We start from the raw sequence: 14,108 nt of genomic DNA on the forward strand, positions 1-14,108 counted from the left end.
GTCAACATGAGAGAGATATCTCTTGGACAAGATATCTACATCAGAATGGTGTTACATGCATGATCATTCATGCGTAACTATATGCATGCAACGTAAGAAGTTAGTTGATCGCGTAAGAGTTCGTTGAGTTAGTTGATCGCGTAGGAGTTCGTTGAGTTAGCTGATCAATCCAGCTGGAATTAACGCACGTGATATCTCATGCTACATGTGAAGTGAAGTGACGTGGCAATGCAGGACCAAATGCGTGAAGATCTCAAGTATAAAAAGGGAAGCGCAACATCTTTTGAGGGGCGGTTATTTTGTGTTGATTGTTCTCTTAGCTTGGATCGTGGATCTTAAGCATTCCTCTTGTATTTCCTACTTTTGTTAAACCCTATCATCTTCAATATAGTTCCTATTGATTCTTCTTAGCTCATGTGATCTTAGCTCGAGTGTATGATATTGTTGTGAATCGTGTGAATTCGTTGAGTTGTGGTCACGATTGGGAAGCCACGACGTCGGATCGTAACAAGTGGTATCTAGAGCAATTGATCTCCGGACATCGGAACGGTGACGCGAGGTGCTGAAATGGAGAAGAAAATGATGGAATTGATGGAACAGAGGCTGAGTGAGCTGCGAGATCAAGTCATACAAGAGCAGGAACTCAAAATTTTGGAACTAACGCAATCGATTGCTGCTATCAATTTGCAGAATCAGAAAAACAAAGCAGCAATGGATAAGGGTGAAGGAAGTAGTGAAGGAAAATCGGATTGGGGAAGATCGACTCGATATGAGTTTCCTAAATTTGATGGTGAAGGATTTGAGGGTTGGATGATGAGAGCTGAGTATTTTTTCAGGTAGCAAGGGTACCAGATGAGGAGAGAGTGAAAGTAGCAGCTATTCATTTAGAAGGAAAAGCTCTCCAATGGCACAGAGGCTTCCCGACTCTTCATGGAGATGAAGCGTATGTGGACTGGAGATATTACAATTCATGCTTGGCAGCTCGCTTTGGAGCTCAAGCTTATGAAGATCCCTTGGAAGATTTGAGAAATCTCAAACAAAGAGGTACGCTGCAATCATATATGGATGCTTTTGATGAATTATATCCGAGAACCGGTATTAGGGAAGATCAAGCACTTAGCTTCTTTCTATCTGGCCTTATTGATGAACTACAAATGCCAGTAAGAATGTTTAGACCTACGAGCTTAGCTGAAGCATACTCATTAGCTAAGTTACAGGAGTTAACTGTGAAAGCTTTGGGAATTAAATCTAAAGCAATGCTGAATAATGCTCCTACAAGCAGCAACTATTACTCTAGTAGCAAACCTATGACAGTAACATCCACCAATAAACCAGTGACAAATGTGAGTAATTGGAGTGGGAATAACAGAGATAATAATCGTTTTGGTGGAGTTAGAGCTAGCACCAATCTGTCACCAAAAGAATTAGATGAAAAAAGAGCTAAGAAAGAGTGATTTTGGTGCACTGAAAAATTTACTCCCAATCATCAATGCTCCAAGAGGAAATCTTATGTGATACAACTGATAGAGTGTGATGAGCAAGAGGATAAGTCAGATGAGACAGAGGAGGAAGAGAAATCAGATCTTCAGTTATCTCTCCATGTTGTTTGGGGGAAGGATGGTTCTCAGGTGATGAGAATTAGAGGCCTATGTCAAAAGAAATCCCTGAAGATTCTGATTGATACTGGTAGTACTCACAATTTTTTGAGTATCACCATGGCCCGGAAGATCAAATGCCATCTTACTGATGTGAGCTCTAAAGCTGTTGAGGTTGCAAATGGACAACTGCTACAGTGCAATCAGAAATGCACTAACCTGGAATGGGAAATGCAAGGAGCTAAATTCCAAGCTGAGGTTTATCTTATTAACTTGGAAACTTATGATTTGATATTAGATGGTGCTTGGTTGTCTACTTTGGGGAAATTACATGGAACTTTAATAAGCTAAGTATGGTGTTTAAACTTTCTAATGTGGAGGTGAAGTTACAAGGAGAATTATGGTCACCAAAGGCTGATCAACTTCACTGCCTACATGTGTGTAATCAACAAGAGATGGATGTAGAGGAAAGGAAGATAAACCAGCTGATGCCTACAGTGGAAGGTGATTTTTTTGGCTGCTACATGGCTAGTGCAGAGGAGGTTTGGCCTGCTCTCAATTTAATTTTAACAGAAAATGAGAGAGTTTTTGAAGAACCTAATTCGTTACCACCTCAAAGGGAACATGATCACAAGATAATATTGAAGGAAGGTTCTGATGCTGTGAACATACGGCCTTATAAATATGCAACAAAACAAAAAGATGTGATTGAAACCATGATTTTAGAGATGCTTAAATCTGGAGTGATAAGGCACAGTGAGAGTTCCTTTGCTAGTCCTATTGTCTTGGTTAAGAAAAAAGACTCTACATGGCGCATGTGTATTGACTATAAAGCTTTGAATGCTATCACGGTTAAGGATAAATATCCTATACCAGTCATAGAAGAGCTTTTAGATGAGCTAAGTGGAGCTACTTGGTTCTCCAAAATAGATCTGAGATTAGGCTACTGGCAAGTGAGAATGAGACCGGAAGATATCCACAAAACTGCCTTCAAGACACATTCGGGTCATTATGAATTTTTAGTGATGCCATTTGGATTGACGAATGCCCCAGCCATGTTTCAAAATCTGATGAATACTGTGTTTAGAGAGCATTTGAGGAAATTTATCTTAGTTTTCTTTGATGACATTTTGATCTACAGCCGAAGTACAGAAGAACATGAGTTGCATCTGTCACAGTGATGGCTTTGATGAAGGAGCACAGTTTATTGGCTAAACGATCCAAATGCAACTTTGGCTGTAGAAGAGTTGAATACTTGGGCCATGTAATTTCTGAGGAAGGGGTAGCTACTGATGATGGAAAAATTGAAGCTGTCAAGAATTGGCCAAAACCAAGAACTATTAAGCATGTCAGAAGCTTCCTTGGTTTAACCGGGTATTATAGGCGATTTGTACATAATTATGGAGCAATTGCCAGGCCCTTGATAGAAGTAACTAAGGGCATGACCTTCAAATGGACTGAGCAAGCACAAGACGCATTTGATAAGTTGAAGGCTGCTATGATAACGGCACCTGTTTTGGCTTTGCCAGATTTTTCTAAAGACTTCATTATTGAAACTGATGCTTCTGGTTTTGGAATAGGAGCTGTGCTTATGCAAGATAAACATCCTCTAGCCTTCATCAGTAAGGCATTATCTCCAAGACATCAGACACTATCTGTGTACGAGAAGGAATTACTAGCAATCCTATTGGCAATCAAGAAATGGCAGCATTATTTGCAATGTAGGAGATTTATCATCTTAACTGATCATCAAAGCCTCAAATATTTGCTGGAGCAGAAGCTAACCACACCTACTCAGCAAGCTTGGATGACTAAATTGATGCAATTTGATTATGAGATCAGATACAAAAAAGGTAGTGAAAACACAGTGGCAGATGCTCGGTCTCGGGTGCCTGATGCTACGGTATGTGCTCTAACTTCTTTTGTAATTCCTCTTGAGCTTATTACAAAAATCAAGGAATCTTGGAAGAATGATCAACAAATTCAGTTAATATTGAATGCAAAACAACAAGCTGCTACTACTCATCTTAAGTTCAGTTGGAATAAGGGAGAATTGAGGAGAAATGGGAAGTTAGTAGTTGGCAATGACTTGTTATTAAAGGCTCAGATTCTTTCCTTATTTCATGAATCGGCTATGGCTGGACATTCTGGGGTATTGGGGACTTATAAGAGAGTTTCAGCTCTATGTTATTGGCCAAAAATGAGGAAAGATGTTAAAGAATTTGTTCGAGTTTATGTGACTTGTCAACGTTATAAACCGGGGAATACTTCTCCTGTTGGATTGTTGCAACCCTTACCCTTACCAGCTGCTATATTCTCTGATATTACCATGGATTTCATTGAGGCATTACCTACTTCACAAGGAAAGGATACCATCTTTGTTGTGGTTGATCGGTTGAGCAAATATGCTCACTTCATGGCTCTTTCTCATCCTTTTACAGCCAAGAAAGTGGCAGAGATCTTTCTGGATTCTGTTTTTAAGTTGCATGGTATGCCTGCCAAGATTATCAGTGATCGAGGAGCAATTTTTGTGGGCACTTTTTGGAAGGAATTTATGACCTTGTTGGGAGTGGATTTGCTCTTTTCTACTGCTTACCACCCTGAAACAGACGGCCAATCTGAGGTTGTCAATCGTTGCTTGCAGTGCTATTTGAGGTGCTCTATGGGTGAAAAACCGCACTTATGGTGTCAGTGGCTTGGATTAGCAGAGTATTGGTATAATACTACTTATCACTCCAGCATTCAAATGACTCCATTTGAGGCTCTATACGGATTTCCACCTCCCTTACATGTGCCATACTTACCAGGAGATTCTGAGGTAGAAGCTGTTGATTTAGCATTGAGAGATAGAGATGAGATGATTTCTGTCCTTAAACGACACATTCAAAAGGCAGCTGATAGAATGAAGAGGCAAGCTGATCAACATAGGAGTGATAAGGAGTTTCAAATTGGTGATTGGGTATGACTGAAACTACAAGATTATAGGCAGCGATCTTTACGGGGTAAACAACATAAATTTGAAGCTAAATTTTTCGGTCCATATCAGATTGTAGACAAGATAGGAAAGGTTGCTTATAAGCTGAATCTTCCTTCATCTGCCTCCATCCATGATGTGTTCCATGTCTCTCTCTTGAAGCCGGCAGCTCCACCAACTGGACCAGCTACAGACTTACCTACTGTCTCTCACATTAATGATGCGGTACCTCAGGCTATTTTGGATAGGAAGATGGTTAAAAGGCACAATCACGCATCGACAAAATGGCTGATTCACTGGAAAGGCCGTTCTCCCGCTGATGCTTCATGAGAATTTGCAGAGGTGATTAAGGAACGCTTTCCTTGGTTCCTTGAGGACAAGGAACCCTAAGTGGGGGGTATTGTTGCATGCATGATCATTCATGCGTAACTATATGCATGCAACGTAAGAAGTTAGTTGATCGCGTAAGAGTTCGTTGAGTTAGTTGATCGCGTAGGAGTTCGTTGAGTTAGCTGATCAATCCAGTTGGAATTAACGCACGTGATATATCATGCTACATGTGAAGTGAAGTGACGTGGCAATGCAGCACCAAACGCGTGAAGATCTCAAGTATAAAAAGGGAAGCGCAGCATCTTTTGAGGGGCGGTTATTTTGTGTTGATTGTTCTTTTAGCTTGGATCGTGGATCTTAAGCATTCCTCTTGTATTTCCTACTTTTGTTAAACCCTATCATCTTCAATATAGTTCCTATTGATTCTTCTTAGCTCGAGTGTATGATATTGTTGTGAATCGTGTGAATTCGTTGAGTTGCGGTCACGATTGGGAAGCCACGACGTCGGATCGTAACAAGTGGCTAAATCTGAATTACGTATGAATTCAATCACTATAGTTGGTTTATTTAGGAGTGAAAATAATACATTAATTCTTTCTATGAATGACTAACTCTACAGAGGTGGGAAGTAGGAAACGAGAGATACTAATCGTTAGATTGTCGGTGGTAATTGCGATTGGGCTGCTTGGCCTGAGCCTCAAGAAGTTGTATTCTCTGAAAAGTGATCAGAAACTGCAAGAAAGTAGTAAGAGGAAGAGTTATTTGTTGTATTAGTAATTTGGTTTCATTTATGTTTCTGTGCATCCCTTTAACAGATAATGTTATAGGCGGGCTGAGAAGAAACTATCATCGCCATCAAAGTCGCGAGGACATGGATCTACCAATGTTGGACTTATCCTCTATAATCAAAGCTACTGATAATTTTTTCTGTCGAAAATAAGCTTGGAGAGGGAGGATTCGGGGCTGTGTATAAGGTAATCGGAGTTAAAATTCATTTTTCCTGATCATAACTAAGGCTCTGAATTAGAAAGGTAAGAATGTTCACATATGATTATTCACTAGGGCCTGCTAGAAGATGGAGGGGCAATTGCTGTCAAACGACTGTCAAGAGCTTCACATCAAGGAGTGGAAGAGTTCAAGAACGAAGTAATCTGTATTGCCAAACTTCAGCATCGAAATCTAATGAAGCTACTTGGATACTGCATTCACCACCCTGTTAACTTTGTTGTAATGCAGTGGGTACATGTCACCAGAATACGCTGGAGACGGCCTCTTCTCAGTGAAGTCGGATGTGTTTAGCTTTGGAGTTATAGTGCTTGAGATAGTGAGCGGCAAGAGAAATAGGAGATTTTGTTACTTAGATGAGGAGCTCAACTTCCTAGGATATGTAAGTATTGCATCTTGAATCTTGAATTTGATGATATACGGTTTGTTGAATTATTGAACGCGCCAGGCGTGGATGCTAAACAGAGAAGAGAGGTCACTGGAATTGATTGATCCATGCCTCACAAATTCATGCAATGATGTATCACAGCAAGTGTTGAGATCAATCCATGTGGGCCTTTTATGTGTTCAACAACACCCAGATGATAGGCCAACCATGTCTTCAGTGCTACAGATGCTGAGCAACGACACTGTGTTCCTACCAGAACCTAAACATCCTGGGTTTTTCATACAAAGAGAGATGCCAGAGGCTAATTGGAGCACAGGAAAATGTACAGAAGCACAACTATTCCAATTTTTAGACTTGGGAATGTGAGCTCTCTAAATATAATTTGTGTCAAGATGTATATCTATTCCTTGCCACCGAAAACAAGAGAATTTGTTTCAGTGAACAAATAAATCTTCTACTATATGTTAACAACTCATGTGGAACTAACTATCAAAATGATTTCGACTAACAGTATGGAGTATTTGTTTCTGAGAAAGAACCACTGTCACTGGCACAAAATCTCTGAAATTTGGACTTGTTGGAAAATAAACACAAATGATCACAAATAGAAAAGAGATGAACAGAAGCAAGGTAATTGTACAAAGAGAGAGCCTCACAGTAAGAAACATATCCCATAAAAATAAGTATTACTACTCCATATCATTCATAAAAGGAGTAATAAATCATAGATATAGTAGGAAATATATTGGTCTGACTTATTTCCTGTCACGCTCCATATCTTGCCTCGATTACATTAAATTTCTAAATGTGTCTGCCAGGTGTCTCTCCAATATCAGCGTTCAAGAACAGAAACAAGGCGTTATTAGTAGATGATGTAAACATAAATTTTACCGTTTTACATGCATTACACCAAAGTCCATTTTTTGAATTTTGAGACCAAAAGCACATGGATAACAACCAACCATAAATAAATGTAGTTGTTGAACGTCATAAATTTGGTCCGTACAAGGAGTAGGACAAATCATTATCGCTGAGAACACCAGAAATAAACAAGAAACTAACCACCGCCGGATCAGGAAAAATGGAGTTGTATTACTCCTTTGCTATCATCACCATTACCAACGTTCTCCTTCTCCTCATCACTCACGCAATGGACACACTAAACCCCTCTCACACACTGCGACACACAACCGGTGACACCCTGATTTCCTCCGGAGGCACGTTCGAACTCGGCTTCTTCAACCCTGACAACTCAAACAAGTGGTACGTCGGCGTATGGTACAAGCGAATAGCACCGAAAACGGTGGTGTGGGTCGCCAACAGAGACAATCCTCTCCCTGACTCCTCAGCCACTCTCACACTCACACCACCGGGCCGTCTACTTCTCCTCAGCGCCGCCAACGCTACCATCTGGTCCACTAATATATCAAACATCCTGCACAACCCGGTCGCGCAGTTGCTCGACTCTGGCAACCTCGTTGTCAGGGATGGAATTGGTCTTATCGTGTGGCAGAGCTTCGACTTCCCAACCGACACTCTGCTGCCAGGGATGAAGCTCGGTTGGAACTACGCCACCGGGAGAGAGGCCTACATGACATCAGCAAAGAACGGGGGAGATCCGGCCTCTGGAGATTTCACGTTCCGCTGTGATCCCACCGGCTACCCACAGAACGTTCTTAAAAACGGCGGTTCTGTGCAGTACAAGTCGGGGCCTTGGAACGGCCTCGGCTTCAGCGGCGGCCAGAACTTGAAGAGGAATAACCTTTTCAAGTTCGGGGTGGTGATGACCAAGGCTGAGGTTTACTATCACTACGAGCTCCTCAACCGCTCTGTCATAACGCGGTTTCAGTTGAGTGAGAGTGGCGTCGCCCAGAGGTTCGTCTGGAATGATGAAAAACAGGAATGGGCGATGTATCATACCGTGCAAGTGGATGGCTGTGATATGTATAATTCATGTGGCGCGCACGGTAGCTGTAACGCTGACGTTGTTCTTGGTTGTGCTTGCTTGGAAAGGTTTGTACCAAAAGATCCTGTGGAATGGAGTAGGCAAGAATGGAGAAACGGATGCGTACGAAGTAAGCCATTGAATTGCAAAAGCGGGGATGTGTTTTTGAAGTATTCCGGGATTAAATTGCCTGATACTCAGCTTTCGTGGTTCAACGCTAGTTTGAGCCTTAGAGAATGCAACCAAGTTTGCTCCAAAAATTGTTCTTGTATGGCTTATGCTAGCCTTGATATAAGCAGAGGACAAAATGGATGCCTACTTTGGTTTGGTGACCTTGTTAACATAAGAGACATGTCTCCTGGTCCCGGCCACGATATCTACATTAGGCTGGCTGCGTCCGAGTCAAGAGGAAAGAAACGACAAGTAGTTATTGTGACGCTGTGTCTAATGGTTGGGGTGATTCTGGTGTGCCTGAGCTTGTTGCTGTCTTTCCAGATGAGGAAGAGGATGAACCATCAATCATCAGAAATAGGTAACGAACGAGGAATTAAATTATATAGTGCAGAATTTGATTGCCTTTCTTTGTATTCACTATATCATCTTCATCGTTCGTGAAGTATTAGGTCTCGATGATCAGCCTGATGAAAGTGACAATAAGGAGCTAGAGCTACCACAATTTGACTTGTCTATCATAGTTAAAGCTACTAATGATTTCTCCATGGATAACAAGCTTGGAGAGGGTGGATTTGGGCCTGTTTATAAGGTAGGAAGCTAAATCATTGATTATATATATGAACTTGGTTTAAAGCATATTGTACGTATGTTATGATATTAGGGCGTCCTAGACGAGGGACAGGAAATTGCTGTCAAGCGTATGTCAAAAACTTCCCATCAAGGAGTAGATGAGTTCAAGAACGAAGTAATCTGCATTGCTAAACTTCAACATCGAAATCTAGTGAAGCTTCTAGGATGGTGCGTTCAAGGAACAGAAAAGATGCTGGTCTATGAATACATGACCAACAAGAGTCTCGACTTAATATTGTTCAGTAAGGCTTCGTCCAATTACTACCAAATAGATCATTACAGATTTGAAGTGAATATTCTGCCTAGTTAAATAAGTCCATATTTGTCAGATCCTACAAGAAGCTTATTACTTGACTGGCCGAGGCGCTTCAATATCATAAATGGCATTGCTAGGGGCCTTATGTATCTTCATCAAGATTCCCGTCTTCGAGTAATCCACAGGGACCTCAAAGCCAGCAATATACTACTAGATTGTGATATGAACCCGAAGATATCAGACTTTGGCCTTGCTAGAACTTTTGGGGGGAATGAAACCGGAGGCAACACAAGCAGAGTAGTAGGAACATAGTATGTAGGATTATTTCATTAGTGATGCATTTTATTTTACATTCACTTGCACTATTTTCAATTTATATTTGTAGTGAACATTTCATGCAGCGGCTACATGTCCCCGGAATACGCTGTGGATGGCATGTTCTCGGTGAAATCTGATGTGTTTAGCTTCGGAGTTATAGTGCTTGAAATTGTGAGCGGAAAGAGAAACAGAGGATTTGTGCATAGCGATCACCGCCTCAATCTTCTCGGGCATGTAAGCATTCCATAATGCAAGCAATCTAATAGAATCAAGATATCAATAATTCTAAAATGATGATGTTAACAGGCATGGATGCTTTACGAAGAAGACAGGTCGATTGAGTTGGTTGAACCTTGTGCGAAAAAATCATGTGATATATCAGAAGTAACGAGATCAATCCATGTTGGTCTTTTATGTGTTCAACAGCACCCTGAAGACAGGCCGAGCATGTCGTCAGTGGTAATGATGCTGAGCAACGGCGGCGCTCTGCCTGAAGCCAAACATCCTGGTTTCTTTACAGGAAGAGAGATACTAAAGAGTGAAACTTCTGTTAGCACAACCACCTCAAGTTCAACAAATGCAATCACGATTTCCCTCGTAGAAGCTCGATGAATTTGCGGTACATTTAACTTATAAATGTTCATTGTGCTTGCTTTGATCTCTTCCTGTATGATCATTTTAATGCTATGATTTTCATTTGCTCGATTGAGATATGGTTATGACAAGTTTCTGCTTATAAATGTTATTTTTGAGATGTATTTTGCAGAAAGCTTGAAAGGATTCACTTGAAGTGAAACAGGTGTATTACAAAACAGACTTGTTTCACAAAAATAGTCTCATATTTCTATTTCGGTCCGTTCATCAAAATAAGTCCCACGCAAAAAAACAAATCCTAATTTTATTACTCTATTTTACTCACATCACTTATCAAAACTCTCTTCTTTCTTCATTCATTGATCATTATGAAATACTACAAATGCTTTCCGATCGTCTTGAAATTTACACTGGAGGTAGAAGACCCCTGAAGCTCCATTCTGACCGAAGGATGTCAAATATAAACGGTTAGATAAAACACCTTTCTCTCGCTTGAAATCTCTCTCCCCCTCAAAGAGAGAGAGAAAGAAAGAGATAGATAGGGAGAACAACACTTTGAGGGTTTCCTCATCTGGCCTCCAAGTTTGTAATGGTGATTGTGTTCTCTGACGTGAGACTTGGTGATGTATAACTTCCCACAGGGCTTGAACTTGTTTGAATAAAAAATCCAGGCTCTTTTGGATCCGGCAAAACTACTCCATTAGATCCTAACATTGAAACTATTGATGACATGATTGGCCTATCATCTGCACATTTTTGAACTCATAATAACGCCACTTGTATGCATCTCTTCACTTCACACTCCCTAAATGTATTCTTCAAACATCCATCGATTTCTGAACTCTTCAAGACCTTGGTGTGACGATCTCGACAATCTTTTGACAGCGATTTCCTCTCCGGATGGCATATTTCCCTGCTTATGCAAGTTGTTAGTTGATAAATAAGTATTCATGTGTTTGTTTAACTTCAGAACTCTCACTTAGTATATTCCTACCTTGTAAACAGAACCAAATCCTCCAATCCCAATCATGTTTTCCGTGGAGAAATTATTTGTGGCTTGCACAATAGTCTCCATTTTAGGTCCTCAGCTAATTCTAGGTCCTCACTTCTTCTTTTTACTGCAACAAATAAAGGGAAAGATAAATGTGTTTCACTCCAATATATGTTTGCATTATGAATTGTTACCTTGCCTCTTTAGTCTTGCCATAAAAAGTATGCCTCCATTGATAAAGGTTGAGATGAGAACAGCAGAAGCTATTGATATCAGTATTAACTTCATAGGCCTTTTATTCTCCTTCTCATCCTCTAAACTTGTGCTCAAATCTACAGAGATATTCATCCGGCAATGTTATTTCTTTCTATAGGAATAAGAGTTAGAAATGGTGATGATATCTAGTTCAGAAAGTGGCACGCGGATATAGATGTTCTGCTTGCTATCTGCTGCAGAAAGTTCCTTGGTGTCAGTGAGTTCATCGAACCACATCAACCAGCCGCTTCCTCCATTAGTAATGAATGGATTCGCATACGCAATGCAACTACTGTTTTTCAAGCACTCAGCTTTGCACTCACTAAGGCTCATAGTCATGTTCAATTTTGAGGAGAGAGATAAATTAATTAGTTAATGTAATGGTCAAACTGAAGTGGAAAGATTAAATTACATCTATTCTAGTGTGTATAGTTTACAATACCAGAAAGAGTCAGAAGAGCAGATTATTCGTCTAATATAAAATAATCCAACATCCTAGAAGCATTCTAATTGAAGTGTATATTTTGCTCTAGTGTCAAACAGTCAAAGTCTAAATTTCTAGACCACGGTTTCAAATTATTTGTTCTCTCACCAAAAAAAGTTACTCCCTCCCTCGGTTCTCCTCCATTTATTATTTAAAGACTCATTTTTATTTTGTATAGATTTTAAGAAACTTGTTTGATTTTGTGAAAAAAAGTAACAAAACATGGAATGTAATATCTACTTTTTATATTTTTATAATATATTGTGAATGTAAAAAGTAAGTGAAATGTGAAAGATGGAAAAAAAGTAAATAATTCTATAAATCGTGGACAACTCAAAATGATGAAATTGTTCTTTAAATAGTAGGCGGATGGAGTAATTAATTAGCCGTGGCATGAACAAATTTATATTAATAATCTATCTTTTCCGTTTTGCTCTGTTTCCTAATAGTATAAACTTTCTATTCAAGAAAATGTCTCCCTCTAATAAGGTGGGTCTCATTTTCCACTAATACACTTTTCTTTTTATCTCTCTCTTATTTTACTAGTTTTGCATTAAAAACCGTGTCATTCAAAAGTTCCTATGTTTAGAGGACGAAGGGTACAACTTGTATTTATATCTCATTTACACTAATCTAAACTTATATACTTCCTCCGTCCTAAAAAAATACAAAAACTTGTAAATAACATGAGTTTTAATGTAAAATTAGTAAGGTGAAGAAAGATACAAAAAGTAAGAAAGAGAGAGGGGAAAAAGGTAATGGAAGGTGTGTTAGTAGATTTTGTAAGATTATTATTTATTGAAAACTTGTCATATATAGACTTAGTCTTATTTTAGTGGACAGTCTAAAATGGTAAAACTAGTCTATTTTTTTTAGGACGAAGGAAGTAATGTTGAAATCCATTTACTAACTTTGTATTAACATCATTTTTCATATTTTTTTTTCTATCAAAATGTAACTAAAGGAAGAACCACTATTGTTACTTTTGTTAGTAGATGATGCCATAAATACTACTTCATTCAGAATGCAGAGAGCATATTCAAACCCGAGATCAATAGGTTCATAGACCAACTGTACTATCACATCATTTGTTTAATACTCTCTCTGTCCCATTTAAAAGGAAATGTTTTATTTTTTTTGATATTTCCATTAAAAATGAAACGTTTCCTAAAATGAAAACAACATCATCTCTAGTTTTTCATCTCTCTTATTTTATTTTCTCCTCATTAACTCACAAAACAAAACTACATAAAATCTCGTGCCGAAAAGAAAATGTTTCATTTCTAATGGGACAGAGGGAGTACTACATGATGGGGTTGGAAGCGAAAGCGTGCATTCTAACGGATCACATAATAATTCTGATCTATTTAGCAGATTATTTAGACAAAATCTATTCTCGTAATTCTCACATGTAACATGCTCATAACTTGAATTTAAACATGCTTTAGCGCAATTAACGCTTAAAACATGTTTGCTACGGAGTAAGCCAATTTACCTCATTGATTCACTGAAGAATCGAAGATAGATCGCGCCTTCTCCACGTAAAGATCTTGAGTACTAAACCACGGATCTTCTGACTGGTTCCCGGACTGTAATCTGATATCAGTGTGGGCTGATCTCACCAGAATACTAGGACTCAAATAAAGAAGACGGAAACTGCTCACGGAGAGAGCAAAAATCATCCCCTATGATGGATAGGAGCTGGACGAAAATTTTGTGAAAAATACAAGTGTTTTTTCTGTCTCCTTTATTCTCGTATTTATAATAAGTCACATATTGGGCCCAGTCAGGGATCTATGGAAGAATTTGGATATGGTCTCCCCCAATTAGCTTCTTACTAATTAAATTGAACCCACAATTTAATATAAGCTTATATTGGAATATTACGAGCAGCCACTACAGAAGTAATATTGCACTGCCCATCCAAATCCGAAATTACAAGTATTCCGGGTTTCCATTTGTTGTCATCAATTTCCCGCGCTTAAAATAGAAACGTCCATTAATTAATGTCTGCTATGGACTTAATTAATTAACATATTATTAACTCCAAGAGTGGACTTAGCAAGAAACTCTTATTTATTATTCATAGAGTAATCAAACTCCAACTAGCTAGGTTGAAGTGGACTTAGCAAGAAACTCTTATTTATTAATGTCACGGCCGCCCTCACT

The 14,108-nt window shown here is 39.2% G+C and overlaps 3 protein-coding genes across 4 annotated transcripts; all 3 read left to right on the forward strand.

Annotated features, from left to right (window-relative positions):
• The first annotated feature begins 567 nt into the window (after nucleotides 1-567).
• Nucleotides 568-2,776, forward strand: LOC121784301. Its single transcript, XM_042182465.1, has 4 exons — nucleotides 568-836; nucleotides 914-1,343; nucleotides 1,500-1,792; nucleotides 1,894-2,776. Exons 1-4 carry the CDS (start codon nucleotides 568-570, stop codon nucleotides 2,774-2,776), a joined length of 1,875 nt encoding a protein of 624 aa, XP_042038399.1.
• Nucleotides 2,777-5,974: 3,198 nt separating this feature from the next.
• On the forward strand, nucleotides 5,975-6,658 carry LOC121784302 (G-type lectin S-receptor-like serine/threonine-protein kinase At4g27290). The gene is made up of 3 exons (XM_042182466.1): nucleotides 5,975-6,045; nucleotides 6,136-6,286; nucleotides 6,353-6,658. The coding sequence occupies exons 1-3, from the start codon at nucleotides 5,975-5,977 to the stop codon at nucleotides 6,656-6,658; spliced, it is 528 nt and encodes a 175-aa protein (XP_042038400.1).
• A 684-nt stretch (nucleotides 6,659-7,342) lies between these two features.
• Nucleotides 7,343-10,355, forward strand: LOC121784878 (G-type lectin S-receptor-like serine/threonine-protein kinase At4g27290). 2 transcript variants are annotated; one of them, XR_006046847.1, is made up of 6 exons: nucleotides 7,343-8,769; nucleotides 8,855-9,000; nucleotides 9,073-9,283; nucleotides 9,371-9,608; nucleotides 9,683-9,849; nucleotides 9,922-10,062. XR_006046847.1 is itself a non-coding variant. In XM_042183140.1 (6 exons), exons 1-6 carry the CDS (start codon nucleotides 7,374-7,376, stop codon nucleotides 10,225-10,227), a joined length of 2,448 nt encoding a protein of 815 aa, XP_042039074.1. In that variant the 5' UTR covers nucleotides 7,343-7,373; the 3' UTR covers nucleotides 10,228-10,355. The 2 variants fall into 2 exon arrangements, 1 of the variants encoding a protein (XP_042039074.1); XM_042183140.1 differs by having other exon boundaries at nucleotides 9,699-9,849; nucleotides 9,922-10,355.
• The last annotated feature ends 3,753 nt before the right edge of the window (nucleotides 10,356-14,108 follow it).

Source organism: Salvia splendens, chromosome 21 (assembly GCF_004379255.2).
Source record: "Salvia splendens isolate huo1 chromosome 21, SspV2, whole genome shotgun sequence".
NCBI classification, from domain to species: domain Eukaryota; kingdom Viridiplantae; phylum Streptophyta; class Magnoliopsida; order Lamiales; family Lamiaceae; genus Salvia; species Salvia splendens.

What these genes read in the sequence shown, in the direction of transcription:
- LOC121784301 (XM_042182465.1), top strand. Translation starts at nt 568, where the DNA reads ATGGAGAAGAAAATGATGGAATTGATGGAACAGAGGCTGAGTGAGCTG. An exon ending in AGAGCTGAGTATTTTTTCAG is followed by an intron (nt 837 to 913) that starts GTAGCAAGGGTA and finishes CCAATGGCACAG; the next exon opens with AGGCTTCCCGACTCTTCATG. An exon ending in CCAATAAACCAGTGACAAAT is followed by an intron (nt 1,344 to 1,499) that starts GTGAGTAATTGG and finishes CAATGCTCCAAG; the next exon opens with AGGAAATCTTATGTGATACA.
- LOC121784302 (XM_042182466.1), top strand. Translation starts at nt 5,975, where the DNA reads ATGGAGGGGCAATTGCTGTCAAACGACTGTCAAGAGCTTCACATCAAG. An exon ending in TGGAAGAGTTCAAGAACGAA is followed by an intron (nt 6,046 to 6,135) that starts GTAATCTGTATT and finishes GTTGTAATGCAG; the next exon opens with TGGGTACATGTCACCAGAAT. An exon ending in AGCTCAACTTCCTAGGATAT is followed by an intron (nt 6,287 to 6,352) that starts GTAAGTATTGCA and finishes TGAACGCGCCAG; the next exon opens with GCGTGGATGCTAAACAGAGA.
- LOC121784878 (XM_042183140.1), top strand. Translation starts at nt 7,374, where the DNA reads ATGGAGTTGTATTACTCCTTTGCTATCATCACCATTACCAACGTTCTC. An exon ending in CCATCAATCATCAGAAATAG is followed by an intron (nt 8,770 to 8,854) that starts GTAACGAACGAG and finishes TCGTTCGTGAAG; the next exon opens with TATTAGGTCTCGATGATCAG. An exon ending in GCCTCAATCTTCTCGGGCAT is followed by an intron (nt 9,850 to 9,921) that starts GTAAGCATTCCA and finishes TGATGTTAACAG; the next exon opens with GCATGGATGCTTTACGAAGA.